At 41.3% G+C, this 17,103-nt stretch overlaps 1 protein-coding gene across 1 annotated transcript in view; it reads right to left on the reverse strand.

The window, feature by feature from the left end:
* The window catches only part of COL9A2 (collagen type IX alpha 2 chain), a 181,964-nt gene extending 166,858 nt beyond the window's left edge, over positions 1-15,106 (reverse strand). The window contains exons 1-2 of the mRNA XM_075336118.1: positions 14,918-15,106; positions 9,357-9,431 (exon numbers count right to left, since the gene is read on the reverse strand). Coding sequence (XP_075192233.1) covers positions 9,357-9,431; positions 14,918-14,989 — 147 coding nt within the window. The 5' untranslated portion in view covers positions 14,990-15,106. The remainder of the gene's footprint in view (positions 1-9,356; positions 9,432-14,917) is intronic.
* Between the last annotated feature and the right edge of the window lie 1,997 nt (positions 15,107-17,103).

The raw sequence follows: 17,103 nt of genomic DNA on the forward strand, positions 1-17,103 counted from the left end.
TTCTTTAGCAATGACCTTTTGTGGCTTACCATCCTTGTAGAGTGTGTCAATGACTGCCTTCTGGGCATCTGTCAAGTCAGCAGTCTTCCCCATGATTGTGAAGCCTGCTGAACCAGACTAAGGGACCATTTTAAACACATAGGAAGCCTTTGCAGGTGTTTTGTGGTAATGATTCTAATTTTCTGAGATATTTCAGTTTCATATATCTAATAAATGATGGACTCAGTAATATTTCTGGATTGAAATGAGGTTTATTGTACTAACAGAAAATGTGCAATCCGCATTTAAACAAAATTTGACCGGTGCAAAAGTATGGGCACCTCAACATAAAAGTGATATTAATATTTTGTAGATCCTCCTATTGCAAAAATAACAGCCTCTAGTCACTTCCTGTAGCTTTTAATGAGTTCCTGGATCCTGGATGAAGGTATATTTGACCATTCCTGTTTACAAAACAATTCCAGTTCAGTTAAGTTTGATGGTCGCCGAGCATGGACAGCACGCTTCAAATCATCCCACAGATTTTCAATGATATTCAGGTCTGGGGACTGGGATGGCCATTCCAGAACATTGTAATTGTTCCTCTGCATGAATGCCTGAGTAGATTTGGAGCGGTGTTTTGGATCATTGTCTTGCTGAAATATCCATCCCCTGCGTAACTTCAACTTCGTCACTGATTCTTGCACATTATTGTCAAGAATCTGCTTATACTGAGTTGAATCCATGCGACCCTCAACTTTACCAAGATTCCCGGAGCCGACATTGGCCACACAGCCCAAAAGCATGATGGAACCTCCACCAAATTTTACTGTGGGTAGCAAGTGCTTTTCTTGGAATGCCGTGTTTTTTTGCCTCCATGCATAACGCCTTTTTGTATGACCAAACAACTCAATCTTTGTTTCATCAGTCCACAGGACCTTCTTCCAAAATGTAACTGGCTTGTCCAAATTTGCTTTTGCATACCTCAGGCGACTCTGTTTGTGGTGTGCTTGCAGAAACGGCTTCTTTCGCATCACTCTCCCATACAGCTTCTCCTTGTGCAAAGTGCACATTGACACCATCTGCAGCAAGATGATCCTGCAGGTCTTTGGAGGTTGTCTGTGGATTGTCCTTGACTGTTCTCACCATTCATCTTCTCTGCCTTTCTGATAATTTTCTTGGCCTGCCACTTTTGGGCTTAACAAGAACTGTACCTGTGTTCTTCCATTTTATGTTCTTCACAGTGGAAACTGACAGTTTAAATCTCTGAGACAACTTTTTGAATTCTTCCCCTGAACAACTATGTTGAATAATCTTTGTTTTCAGATCCTTTGAGATTTGTTTTGAGGAGCCAAAAAGGAGCCAAGACAAATGATATGTGCACACACAGAATGTGGTGAGCCTTCCTCATAAAGATGGCTGCAGCCAAGGTGCAAGATGCTGATGTCACAGCCACTCAACCTCCACACTAGAGGGGAGGGGCGGCTGCTTAGCATAAGACATGCTAAGAAAAACCACAAAGAACTATATCAAAAAAACAGGTTACAGTTCAGACACTGTGCATTTCAATCATTATATGATGGGCTCCCAGTGCAAGCCCTATTAGTGTGCATGTCTTATGTGTATATATATATATATATATATATATATATATATATACATACATACACACTCCACATCATGTGCCCACATGGCCACACAGCCCCTCACCCCTCGAAGAAGAAAAATGTGCATTGGGGTGCACGACACAGGCAGTGACTTGTATATAATATAGAAGATAAATAGATAGATAGATACTGTTGATAGATAGATAGATAGATACATGGATAGATAGATAGATAGATAGATAGATAGATATAGTCTAATTGATCACCACAGAGTAAGAGCGCATAGCAGGAGGGATCCCGGCAATAAGTGCGTTGCAACAGGTGATTTCCGTTAACAGCGCAGGTCAGGTGGCCATCTTGGATGAGGGAAAAGTATGGGCAAAATCATTGAGTGAACGATATAGTGAGAAACAGTGTCAAAATAAAAAATAATAATAATAATTATTTATTATTATTATTATTATTATTATTAAAAATAATGAAAAAGTAAAGAAGGAGGTTAAGGAAAACAAAAAGTGTGAAAGCAGTGAAAGGATAAATGCAAGAAATTATGAGTGAAAATAAATATAAGTGCACAGCATATGGTTAATGCAAAAAGAAAATAGAATAACTAGATAATCATAATAAATATACCTCTTGTGATAAATAACAAGAACAATTTACAATGCTTGAAAAATTCTATATATATTCTATAACAAATTCCATATACAATAAATAAATAAAAATTCCGACTTAGGAATAAAGCAGAGAAGGCAATGAAGATAAAAGTACAAGGTATAAATGAATCTGGAAGAAGTATCCAGATAACCTGGTAAAAATGGAGGTGATAAGGGCCATATATTATTATTACTAGTTTTAAATTGCTGTTTATGTGCATGCATGCTTACAGCACCATCTAGTGGTTGAGATGGAAACTGCAGTCTTGTTTTTACAATGGTAGCTATTGATAACTCACTAGAAATGTCATTCCTTTCACAAACAAATACTTCTGGGTGGATTTGTCATGGGATTGCCAGTCTAACCACTAGTATAGAACATACTCTACTGTGAAGATGGGAAGTTACACAGATAGGGATCTTAGATTGTGAGCCCCAATGGGGACAGTGTTGCCAATGTAAGCGCTATGGAATTAATAGCGCTATATGAATTAATAAATATTATTATTATTATTATGTTAGTTTCTCTTGTGTAAGTGACCTGCTATGTACTGCAGGTTGTCATTCTCACCCACCAAAGTCTTTCTAGCAGCTCGTAGACAGGGTTTCCAAGCGTCCAAAAATTCTTGGACAGTCCATAAAAATAAGTCATATTTTTTACCCTGTCTGTAAAAAGAAAGTGAAGGTGTATATGGTTATTTTGAAATATGTTACAGCATTTTGGACACGGGACATTAGTCTCCATCTTCTAAATACCAAGGTATTTATATACAGGACCGGTACACTGCACATTTCCTCTTTGGATTGTGTAGACGAAAAATCTGCATGGTACAACTGTAGCTGGACGGGATGCTTCAGATTTTCATTATGTGTTTTACCCTTTGCAAAGCGTAAATCTGCGACAAATATCTAAGTATCTGGATCTTGCCACTGAATCAAGGAAAAATCAATCAATGTCAGATTGTTTTCTGCGCAATTTACATGCTGCTTGGTTGTAGCCATTACGAAGAAGAGAGGCTTAAAGAATATCTGGGGTCTGGAACCCTAGAAATTAATGAGAACACCTCTGTATTTTTAATGATTTTAAGGCCTTGTTCGCACGTAAATGCTAACATTTCTGCAGCGATTTGACAGCACATGCGCGCTTCAAATCGCTGCAGACACACTGCGTAATGGATGCAGTGTTTCAGCAGAATAAATGCCGATTTCATGCGCTATGGCTGCTGCCCCCACCATAGACAGAGTGGGAGCTGCATCCAAAGCGCACAAATTAATTGGCATGCTGCTTTTTTGTACGCACGGATTTGGGTCAAAATTTTTGGCATCCAAATCGCTGCGTTCATAAAAGCAACGTGCGCACGTATCATGCACAATATACATAGATTGTGCTGGGGATGCAGGATGCATGCAATTACGCAACGTGCACACGAGCCCTAAGATGTGAAAGGTAGCGGCTGTATAGATGCATGTAACCCAATAAAACTGTTTCGCAGAGGTCTATTTTGCCAGGGAAATCTTAGCATATGCAAATCAGGAAAAATCTGCTAGGAAAATGGGGAGGGGGTGTTAAAACACTTAAAAGATGCAGTCAAAGTGCTTTGAGACGCCCCCAGTGCACTTTCAGCCTGATTTGCATATGGCTTTTAGGCTACAGTAGCATGTAAAACTTTGGGCATCCTGGGCAAAGTTACTGTTATTTTGAAAGATGACACATTTTCTTTGTATTTTAGGCAAAAGCAAATAAAAATAATATATATATATATATATATATATATATATATATATATTGTCATCTTTGACATTTTAAAGCTGTGTGCGCACATGTGCATATTGCATGCATTTACGCTGCGTCTAGCACTGCAGCGTAAATGCATGCGTCCTGCGTCCCCAGCACAATCTATGAAGATTGTGCATAATCCTTGCGCACGTTGCATTTGAGAGCGCAGCGATTTGCATGCTAAAATTTTGATCCAAATCCGTGCGTTCAAAAATGCAACATGTCACTTCTTTCATGCACTTTGGATGCTGCTCCCACTCTGTCTATGGGAGAGCCAGCATCCAGAGCGCATGAAATCGGCCTCTATTCTGCAGAAACACTGCATCCATTACGCAGTGTTTCTGCAGCGAATTGAATCGCACATGAGCTGTCAAATCCCTGAAGAATTTTCTGCAGTGACATGACGCAACGTGCGCACAAGCCCTAAAAGTTACAAAAAGGAATAAGCCGATGCAAAAATTTGGATATTCTTGTGCTCAGATAACTTTGACCAAAGTTTAAGACCCTAATTAGCCTGATAGCATTATGGCTTGTTCACTATCATCGCTAGTAAAGGCGAGGCGATGCAAATCACAGCTTTATGAAAACTCAGCCTCTTCTAACCTTGTGCAACAAAAAAAGCAGCCATGGGTTCTTCTAAGCCGCAGCCTAGCACTGTTGGAGGCCCACAAAGCAGGAAAAGGCTATATGAAGATAGCAAAGCGTTTTCAAGTTGTCCTTTCCTCGGTTCGAAATGCAATTAAGAAATGGCAGTTAACAGGAACAGTGGAGGTCAAGGTAAGGTCTTGAAGACAAAGCAAAATTTCTGTGAAAGCAGCTTGTACAATTGCTTGAGAGGCAAATCAGCACCCCTGCTTCACTGCAAAAGACCTTCAGGCCTAAAACACACTTGCGCATAAAAAATGTCCGTGTGACACGGTCCGTTTTTCGGGTCCGTGTTCCGTTTTTTTGGGGCGTTTCTCAGGTACGTATGGCATCCATGTGATGGCGTATGCAAGCCGTGTGTACGTGTAAAATGTCCGTGTTTGTGTGTAAAATGCCCGTGTATGTGTACGTGGAATGTCCGTGTGGAATGTCCGTTTGTGTGTTGCACAATGTCGTTGATACATGTCGGCTGACCGCAGACAGAGTTGCGCGATGAGAATGAACTCGGGTGAACTTCACCCGACTTCATTGTCATGCCGCGGCTCTGTCTGTGTGCCGCGTACTGATTAGCGGTCACCTGTGAAGGATTCACCAGTGACTGCTAATCCCCCGAGTGACTGAAGTGAGCAGCCCTCTCTCATACTTACTGCTCCCCGATCACCAGTGCGGCGAGGAACAGCTGTGCAGAGAATACGCAGCAACAATTACTTTGAATATGCCGGCCGCTCATTAATCAATCTCGTATTCCCTGCTTTCCCCGCCCACTGGCGCCTGTGATTGGTTGCAGTCAGACACGCCCCCCACACTGAGTGACAGCTGTCTCACTGCACCCAATCACAGCAGCCGGTGGGCGTGTCTATACTGTGCAGTAAAATAAATAAATAAATAGTTAAAAAAAAACGCGTGCGGTCCCCCACAATTTTAAGACCAGCCAGATAAAGCCATACGGCTGAAGGCTGGTATTCTCAGGATGGGGAGCCCCACGTTATGGGGAGCCCCCCAGCCTAACAATATCAGTCAGCAGCCGCCCAGAATTGCCGCATACATTATATGCGACAGTTCTGGGACTGTACCCGGCTCTTCCCGATTTGCCCTGGTGCATTGGCATTCAGGGTAATAAGGAGTTATTGGCAGCCCATAGCTGCCAATAAGTCCTAGATTAATCATGTCAGGCGTCTCCCCGAGATACCTTCCATGATTAATCTGTAAATTACAGTAAATATACACACACACCCGAACAATCCTTTATTAGAAAAAAAACCACTAACAAATTGCCTTGTTCACCAATTTAATAAGCCCGAAAAAGCCCTCCATGTCCGGCGTAATCCAGGATGCTCCAGCGTCGCTTCCAGCTCTGCTGCATGAAGGTGACCGGAGCTGCAGAAGACACCGCCGCTCCTGTCAGCTCCACGCAGCTCATAAAGGGAATAGCGCGATCAGCTGAGCTGTCACTGAGGTTACTCGCGGCCAACGCTGAATACAACTGCCTGATGCCTGACATGATTAATCTAGGACCTATTGGCAGCTATGGGCTGCCAAAAACTCCTTATTACCCCGAATGCCAATGCACCAGGGCAAATCGGGAAGAGCCGGGTACAGTCCCAAAACTGTCACATATAATGTATGCGGCAATTCTGGGCGGCTGCTGACTGATATTGTTAGGCTGGGGGGCTCCCCATAACGTGGGGCTCCCCATCCTGAGAATACCAGCCTTCAGCCGTATGGCTTTATCTGGCTGGTCTTAAAATTGGGGGGGACCGCACGCCGTTTTTTTTTAATTATTTATTTATTTATTTTACTGCACAGTATAGACACGCCCACCAGCTGCTGTGATTGGGTGCAGTGAGACAGCTGTCACTCAGCGTGGGGGGCATGTCTGACTGCAACCAATCACAGGCGTCTGTGGGTGGGGAAAGCAGGGAATACGAGATTGATTAATGAGCGGCCGGCATATTCAAAGTAATTGTTGCCGCGTATTCTCTGCACAGCTGTTCCTCGCCGCGCTGGTGATCGGGGAGCGGTATGAGCCAGGGGAAGAAAAAAAACGAGCGCCAATGTAAGTATGACTGAGAACAGCAGAAAAAAAAGGTAAGTATACTGAATTTAATTTAAAAAAAATAAAAATAAGATCGCTAGTGTAAAAACGCACACGCACGAAACGTGCTGAACACGGACATACTCCGTGTGCGGTCCGTGCAGGCACGGACCCATAGACTTTAGCGGGTCCGTGCCTGCGTGCTGCCGGCCAAAAACGGACATGTCATCCGTGCAGAAAAGCGCACACATGTACTTATCACACGGACACACGTTCCGTGTGATTTTACGTGTGTGTGCCATCTATGGAGAATAACATGGGTCTCCGTGTGTACGTGTCTCCGGTACGTGCAAATACGTACCGCACACGTACAAAAAAAACGGATGTGTGTTGTGGGTCTCAGGAAGATTTAACAGACTCTGGATTTGTGGTTCATTGTTCTACTGTTCAGAGACACCTGCACAAATAAGGCCTTCATGGAAGAGTCATCAGAAGAAAACCTCTCCTGCATCCTCACCATAAAATTCAGTATCAGAAGTATGCAAAAGAACATCTAAACAAGCTGACACATTTAGGAAACAAGTCCTGTTGACTGATGAGGTTAAAATAGAACTCTTTGGTGACAATGATCAAAGGTATGTGGGGAGAAAAAAGGGCACAGAATTTAAGGAAAAGAATATATCGCCAACCATTAAGCATGGAGGTGGATCAATCATGCTTTGGGGGTTGTGTTCCAGCAAATAGCAAGGGAAACATTTCATGAGTAGAGGGAAGAATGATTTAATTAAATTTCAAGAAATTCTTGATGCAAACATAACAGCGTATGTAAAATCGCTGAAGTTGAAATTAGGATGGCTTCTACAAATGGATAATGATCCTTAACACATGTCTAGACCTCTAGACCATGCTATACTGTATGTAAAATAAGCAGTGCATGCAAGACGACCCAGGAATCTCACGGAATTGAAAGATTTTGCCAAGGAAGAATGGATGAAAATCCCTGAAACAAGAATTGAAAGACTCTTGGCTGGATACAAAAAGCATTTACAAGCTGTGATATTTGCCAAAGGGGGTGCTACTAGGTACTAACCATGCAGGGTGCCCACACTTTTACATCAGCCCATTTTCCTTTTTTGCTAATTTCAAAATGTAAAATATGAAGATAATATTTTTTTTTTTGCTTAAAATACAAAGGATATGTGTCATCTTTAACTTAATTCCTGTTAGAGGTCATTTCTGTCAAGGGTGTGTCACGGGTGACAAACAGTCATGTGGTTGCTGGCAATAGAATGTCACAGTGTTTGGCTTGTTTAGTGGAGTTGATGAAGAGCTCAGTCCACCGTTTCCTATTTAAGGCCCAGCACTAGGGATACCTAGGGTCAGGTATCCGGCTCAGCGCATAGGTGCGCAACCTATCTAGGGTGATGAGGGACCCCAGGGACCAGCAGTAGGTTTGGTCAGGGATCACCATCTTCCTCTTCCCTAGACACAGGGTTTCCACTCCCTTTCGCCGTACCTAGTGTGACAATTTCTTTATCAACTTGCTTAACTGTTCACAACAACAGTAATTTTGACCAAGGGTGCCCAAACTTTTACATGACATCATGAGATTTCTCATGATGACTAGCTCATTGGATCACAAGCATATATACGTCTATTTTTCAGTGTCAAAACGTGCCAACAGGTCCCCTTTAACCACAGTGTGCAAAATATCATGATCTTCTAAAATAACTGATCTACCTCAATTTCACAGCTGACAGATCAGTACAGTTAATGGCCTTCACCCAACAAAGGTTGGTCATAGCAACCTTGGTATTACTTAGTAATAAAGTACTTTATGGGATTGTGCACCTGACAGTTTATATAGTATGAGTGTAATCCACGGTTTTGAACGATAGCACATGTACCAACATTATTCTATAGGGCTGTCCGATTTTTTTTCTCGGACCAAGTGGTGTCGGAGAAATTTTGTTTTTTTTCTCCACCTCCAAGAAAAACAGATCCCACTCTGATCAAACTCTGATCAGTCTGATCAGCATGCTCGGACTGTTTTTCTCGGATTTGGAGAAAATGGTGATGTGCACCTACTCTGTTTCAGATAATATTCATGGTAGTAAGGGTACTTTCACACTTGCGTTTTTTTCCTTCAGTCGCAATCCGCCGTTTTGGAAAACACCGCAATCCGTTAACGGATTCCGCTGCTTCTCATAGACTTGTATGGATGACGCATTGCGACTGATGGTCCTGCGGATGCATCCGCCGGGCGGAAAGAACGCAGCATGTAGCGTTTTTCTGCTCTTCCCAGAGCGTCAAAAAACGTAATGTGCTGGATTCCGTCGGCGTACGTCATTTTTACAATGGAAGCCTATGGCGGCGGAATCCGTCAGAAAAAAATGTATCCATATGTAAAGATAATGAATAAAATACATTATCACAGTAATGAAAAATGAAATAAATAATCACTACTACAATGTTGGTAGATTGCTACATGCACTTCATACTGCGCACATAAGAACCTGATAGTCACAGTTCTGCAGGACTTGCATCCATACTGTGAAGGAGGACTGTACTCTCGCCATCTACTGGCAGTTTTTAAGAAGCGTTCAGATTCTGTCGGATACACACAGAGGCTCTTTGTTCCAGGTTTGTATACTCACATCTATGCCATCTGATCCTGGGATCCCTGGTAGGCCAGGTGGACCGGGAGACCCTGGTGGACCTGGAGGACCAGTCTGTAGGAAAAATAAACCAGACATTAGAGACATATATATGTCTGCATATATTGAGTACAGTTTATTTACCACAATGGATAATCGCCGCAGTATATGTATAAAAGACAAAAAACAAACTGAATGAAATCTAACTTTTCTTTTCATGTTGATGAGTTTAGAGACTTTTAACCCTTATCCTTCTTAGTAATGGCCTAGGTAGGTCTCCATAGATCAATCTACCCCATTGGCATCCCCATAATGTTAACATTTATTTCAAGATGCATGTGTAGATAATTCTTCATACTGATCTACTACTATACAGAATTCGGAAAAAAAAAAGTATTAAAAATAATCAATGGTGACCTCAAACGACTACAATCTCAACAGAGGTCTGTACCTACCAAAGAAAAATCTAAGGGCAGAGAGATAAAGGGGTTAATTTCAGTCACTCCCAATGCTGTAGGTGTTTAGTTTTCAGGATCAGTTAACCCTTCCCATATCTATTTGCAGCTAAAAAGTGAGAAACTAAAACTCAAGCTCCAGTCCTCATGGCCCCCAACAGATCATGCTGTGAAGATTTCCTTAGCATTGCACAGGGAACAGAACCTGCAGCGATGGCCGAAGCCTTGATCATATTCCCATCACCTGTGCAATACTAGGGAAATCCTGACATGACCTGTTGGGGGCTGTGAGGACTGGAGTTGGGGACCTCTGACCTAGGACATCGTTTTTTTGTGGATTTTGGGGTGCGTTGTGTAGAGTAGTTATTTGTGTATGTATATATGGGGAAAACTAATGACCATGCGTGGTAGCGGAAAACATTGGCCTCATTTATCCAAACTCTACAACTGGCTTAGTTGTCCCAAGCAACCAATCAGAGGCCAGCTTTCATGTTTTCTAGAACAGATTAAGAAATGAAAGCTGAACTTTGATTGGTTACTATGGCAAGGCAGATTTACTGCTAGACAGGTTAACAATATGGCTGCTACCACAGTTGTTGGCTCTAATCTATGGATGCAAACAGAATAGTAGAAATGGATACAAACAGAATAGTAGAGTGGATAAAAAGCTGGACATACCCAGGGCATTGTGTATAGTGCAAACCTATACTGCACATACCCAGTGCATTGCAGGGGCAGACATATCATTAGTGCAGCCTTTACAACCACACAGGGGCCCAAGAGGTAAGGGGGCCCATTTCTACCTCCAAAGCAGGTAGAATTGCACATTTTAATGAGTTATTGGGCTCAAAAGGACTCATATATTGTTGTTTCAGGGGAGCCCTCTTCTGTCTGTGTCCACCAGTGGGTATTGTGTATAGTACATACCTATATTGCACATACCCAGGGCATTGCGTATAGTATATATCTACACTGCACATACCCGAGGCATTATGTTTAGTACATACCAACACTGCACATACCTGGGTCATGGTGTTTAGTACATACCTATACTGCACATACCTGGGCCATGGTCTATAGCACATACTGATACTGCACATACTTAGGGCATTGTGTATAGTACATACCTACACTGCATATACCCAGCCTATGGTGTATAGCACATACCTATACTGCACATACCTGGGCCATGGTGTACAGCATATACTGATACTGCATATACTCAGGGCATTGTGTATAGTACATACCTACACTGCACATACCTGGGTCATGGTGTATAGCAAATACCTATACTGCACATACCTAGGCCATGGTCTATAGCACAACCTGATACTGCACATACTCAGGGCATTGTGTATAGTACATACCTACACTGCATATACCCAGGCCATGGTGTTTAGTATATACCTATACTGCACATACCTGGGCCATGGTGTATAGCACATACTGATACTGCACATACTCAGGGCATTGTGTATAGTACATACCTACACTGCATATACCCAGGCCATGGTGTTTACTATATACCTATACTGCACATACCTGGGCCATGGTGTATAGCACATACTGATACTGCACATACTCAGGGCATTGTGTATAGTACATACCTACACTGCATATACCCAGGCGATGGTGTTTAGTATATACCTATACTGCACATACCTGGGCCATGGTGTATAGCACATACTCATACTGCACATACTCAGGGCATTGTGTATAGTACATACCTACACTGCACATACCTGGGCCATGGTGTATAGCACATACTGATACTGCACATACTCAGGGCATTGTGTATAGTACATACCTACACTGCATATACCCAGGCGATGGTGTTTAGTATATACCTATACTGCACATACCTGGGCCATGGTGTATAGCACATACTCATACTGCACATACTCAGGGCATTGTGTATAGTACATACCTACACTGCATATACCCAGGGCATGGTGTTTAGTACATACCTATACTGCACATACCTGGGCCATAGTGTATAGCACATACTGATACTGCACATACTCAGGGCATTGTGTATAGTACATACCTACACTGCATATACCCAGGCGATGGTGTTTAGTATATACCTATACTGCACATACCTGGGCCATGGTGTATAGCACATACTCATACTGCACATACTCAGGGCATTGTGTATAGTACATACCTACACTGCATATACCCAGGGCATGGTGTTTAGTACATACCTATACTGCACATACCTGGGCCATAGTGTATAGCACATACTGATACTGCACATACTCAGGGCATTGTGTATAGTACATACCTACACTGCATATACCCAGGCGATGGTGTTTAGTATATACCTATACTGCACATACCTGGGCCATGGTGTATAGCACATACTCATACTGCACATACTCAGGGCATTGTGTATAGTACATACCTACACTGCATATACCCAGGGCATGGTTTTTAGTACATACCTATACTGCACATGCTTGGGGCATTGTGTATAATTTATTGATGAGATTTACATGATTAATAATTTACAGCAATATAACAGCGGATGCTTAATATGAAATACAGGCCTAAGTCTTACACTTAAACCGTCGACTGTTCATTTATTTCTGGCATACACTTAAATTGGCTAAAAGTAAAGCTAAATCCCCAGAATAAGCAGTCTTCCCTGCAGGATACTGTAAAAAAAAAACTGGCTAAGCATTCATGTCGGCGAGCAGCAGTGGCTCTGTCCTTTCATTTGTTTGTGTTCGGGGGCTCTGTGAGTGTGTGGGGAACAGGATCAGACTCTTGACTCCTGAATGGCAAACTTTGTTCTCACATATGAATGCCAAATGTCTCAGGATTCAGCATTCCTCCTGCCTCCTGACCTACAATCACCTTCACATAACCAGCCCACTCCCTTTTTCTCTTTTTCTCCAAAAGTCTACACTTCCTATTAGCAGAAAGCTTCGTTACCTATAAACTGCCCACCGTCACTACTAAACTTCTAGATCGAAAGCTCTAAGTCAAATCTGGATATTTTATACATTACGCTTATTACACTTGAATTCACTTATTTCTAAGTAACATCTGTATCAGGCAGAGCTGGTAGAGCTGGGCGGCAGCCAAAATGACAGCCATTGCATTACCCACATGCATGGTCACCCAGCTTTTCCGGGTCCCTGAACAGCAAATTTTCTTAATTATTCAATGATGCAATAATAGATGATGTACCACCATAAAAATACTGAACACATTTTTAACAACTTGAGAGAATAATACTAATACTAGCAATCATTTTATTTATGTAGCACCATCATATCCAGCAACACTATACAATTCAGAGCTGACAATAGAATATATACTTATTTATATTATATCTATAAAGTTGTTATGTTAGGTAGCAATGCATTTTTATATAGCAAAATATTAGACTGGTTTAACTACTTAGATTTAATTTCTAACTTCTAGAAATATCCATGATATCTAAAGTCTTATTAGGGAGTAAATATATAATCACATATCGTAAAATGCTAAGTTATAGGCCCAGCATGCCATAATGTGTAGAGTACCAATATATGAGAAAATAGCAAAACACCTCAGTGGTACAGTAACAAATTATTGGCTATGGATCCCCTGACCCGCTTCATATATATCTATAAGCCTGTCATGCTTGGGTCGGGAGACTTGCGGTCAGGCCGTGTATTGTGGTCCCAGATAGAACTGAAATCCAAGGATGTCTGCGTGAGCCCTAAGGCCTCATTTGGACATCAGTTTTTGGTGCAAATTCCATTTTAGGGTTTTTTTTTACAGCACTCGTACCTATTCTAGTCTAGTCTATTCTATACCTATTCTAGTCTACTCTATGCCTATTCTAGTTAGTGTAGTTAAGTGTATTCTATACTTATTCTAGTACAGCCTAGTCTAGTCTGTTCTATACCTATTCTAGTCTACTCTATACCTATTCTAGTATAGTGTAGTTTAGTCTATTCTATACCTATTCTAGTACAGCCTAGTCTAGTCTGTTCTATACCTATTCTAGTCTACTCTATACCTATTCTAGGAAAGTCTAGTCTATTTTATACCTATTCTAGTGTAGTCTAGTCTAATCTATACCTATTGTAGTACAGCCTAGCCTAGTCTGTTCTATACCTATTCTAGTCTACTCTATACCTATTCTAGTATAGTGTAGTTTAGTCTATTCTATACCTATTATAGTACAGCCTACTCTAGTCTGTTCTATACCTATTCTAGTCTACTCTATACCTATTCTTGTAAAGTCTAGTATAGTCTATTCTATAACTATTCTAGTATAGTCTAGTCTAGTCTATACCTATTCTAGTATAGTCTAGTGTATTCTATACCTATTCTAGTATAGTCTAGTCTAATCTATTCTATACCTATTCTGGAATAGTCTAGTCTAGTTAATTCTTTACCTATTCTAGCATAGTCTAGTCTAGTCTAGCAGTTCAAATGTCTGTGTATTTTGAGGAATGAGTTGTCCACATAAAATCTTGAAAAAAATGTCCAATTTGCTCCAATTCTCGTATCAAAATCAGCAATGCAGGTCTTTGAGTCAGTGAAAATCAGACAGCACTCAGATGTCATTCGTGTGCTGTTGTTTTCTCAGACTGGTTAATAGGAGACGCTTGAGAACCCTTCATCAGTTTTGGGGGTTTTTTACATCCGAGAAAAACTGATGACACTCTGACAAAACTCAAAAACTTGACAACTTCACCCAACTCTGGTATAAAAACAATATTGATAAAACTGGAGCCATATTGAATGGGTTTGCACACAATAGTACGGTATTTAATGAACCCCTTAAGTAACAACTATTGACCTATATCACCATAAGACTACCAGGGCCTCCATTCTCTCCGACATCTTTAAAGTATATTGCAGCTCAAGTCCATTTACAGATTTATTCTCTCTTCTGCCATTAGGAGTATGAAAATAGTAATAGATGAAACTATAAGGTCAATTCTTAAAAAAAAAATGATCTCCTTAACTAGATAAAAGCTATATACACATCCAAGGACGACGATACACCAATATGCAGCCACAAAATGTCATTATCATTTCCAATTCCTCTTGATATCATCATAAAAAAAATGATCCAAAAATGTAAAATAAACTTACAAACTGTGCCTGTGAAAGACAGATGAGATGAACAATCACAGAGAGCTGCAAGCTTCCCCATATGTTGGCCATGATGGTAGCTTCAGGTTGCCAGAGGACCTGCAGGGAGGGGAGGGAAAAGCCACACGGGCTTTTCTAAAAATCCTTCCAGCAAGGCTAGAGCTCCAGCTAGCCCTGTGTTGCCAGACCCCAAATACTGGAAGATATGGGATGAAGCCCGCTGACACACTGAGATGGGGTAAGGTTAGAGGAGGGAGGAGAATCCAAGAATATTCAATAGGCTGCTAGGTGGGAAAAGTGGGCAATTGGCTGGTGGGTGAAGAACCCTCCCTTCATCCTTTCCTAATACCAAGTCAAGGCTTCAGGTACGAGGTCTTAATTCCCACAGTCCCTTCCTGCGTTCCTGAAATACTTTACAGAACCTAACTTTAGCTTAGTTGACTAAAAGACTGTTATTGTACTAACATTTTGAGATGTATCTGTATATTCATATTTATAGAAATTCATATTTCATTCTCTACAAATGCATATCATTAAAATGAATTGGAAAAAGTAGCAGAACTTGTCTCTGAACTATTAGAATGAAAATGACTTTTATTTTTCATGCTTGTGAAGCCGGACCATGCAGACATGTCAAGAATGGGTGATGTATTCTAGAGCAAACATTTGCAGAGCTCCTCAGTAGGAGGCAGAGGGCAGTGAATGGCTTCTTGTTCCCAGCAGACAGCTACTCCTCTATCTACTTTACATGTTCCTTCCCTGCATGCTCCTCACTGACTTCCTGTTTAATTGACTCCGGCCTGGTCTTATAATGTACCCCATTGTGTGAACTCAAACTATATATGAGAAGAACTGAGGTGTGGGGGAATACGGTACTATGTAACCCTTAGTGTACTGTCAGAGAATCAACAGAGGAAAGTGCAAACTTGGACCCGATATACTCGAGTTTAATCTTGATAGTAGGTTGCTTCACTAGAGGGCACTCATGCCCAGTCAGAAAAAAAACCCTCATTTTCTCCAGGTTGCTACATTGTCTTAACTGTTTACTTGAGAATTTAAATTGATGATTTAATGAAAAATCCCCAAAAAAAAAATGTTTATAATAAGTACAGTTTGGAGTTTTTGGTGCTGAAGTGCACATTTAGTGGGTACGGGATTGAAATAGACCAGGTGAGTGCTGCTAAGAGCAGTTCTACTATTCATATATGAGGCCGTATGGCACATTTTATAAAAATATTTTAGTGTAGGACTGCCTCAAATGAGATTTGCCGTGACGTGGCGAGGCAGCTCAAGAAATTGCAATTTTTTGCCAAAAATCTCAAAATTTTTATAATAAGTACAGTTTGGAGTTTTTGGTACTGAAGTGCACATTTAGTGCTGACTTTTTGTTTTTCTTCATTGAATTGGTCGGTGGCTGACCCCCACCTTGCTATGCACCCCAATTTTGGGATTTTTTCCATCTGTCTAGATTTTGGCGGTTGGTGACTGTTCACATTGTCATCAGGCCTTGTCCACAGGCTATTTACTTCATGCAGCATTTGCTTGGACCTGTCCCGCCCACAGCCATGACTGCCTCAAATGAGATTTGCCGTGACGTGGCGAGGCAGCTCAAGAAATTGCAATTTTTTGCCAAAAATATCAAAATTTTTATAATAAGTACAGTTTGGAGTTTTTGGTGCTGAAGTGCACATTTAGTGCTGGCTTTTTGTTTTTCTTACTTGAGAATTTAATAGTTTTGTGCAGTTACTGACAGGCCATTAGAGATGTCGGCAAACTATAATTTATCTATGTCTGCATTTGTTAACATAAAAACTAAGACATTTATCCTGGTTTTTCATGTCCACTAAACCTAATCATATACTCCTGCTGAACAAATTACTTTCTCATCTCAGACTGTTGTCACCCAGGGCTGATTTACTAAGCTAATGTCATGGCTACCAGATACCAGGAAAAAAAACCAGCAGGTGTCACAAAACACAGGGTACACAGGGGCCACGACACAAAGGAGGGCCCTGGTGCTAGGTAGAGGGAAGCATGGTCACCAACTGCATTCACCTGTGGCTGAACCCTGCACTATCTGACATCCAAATATGGGTTCTTTTATCCCGTCGTCGACCATGTTCCTAAACCTCGCTTGCCCTAATCTGACCTTGACTAGTGAGCAGGCCAACAAGAGCATTAGTCTC

Source organism: Anomaloglossus baeobatrachus, chromosome 2, assembly GCF_048569485.1.
Source record: "Anomaloglossus baeobatrachus isolate aAnoBae1 chromosome 2, aAnoBae1.hap1, whole genome shotgun sequence".
Taxonomy (NCBI): Eukaryota; Metazoa; Chordata; class Amphibia; order Anura; family Aromobatidae; genus Anomaloglossus; species Anomaloglossus baeobatrachus.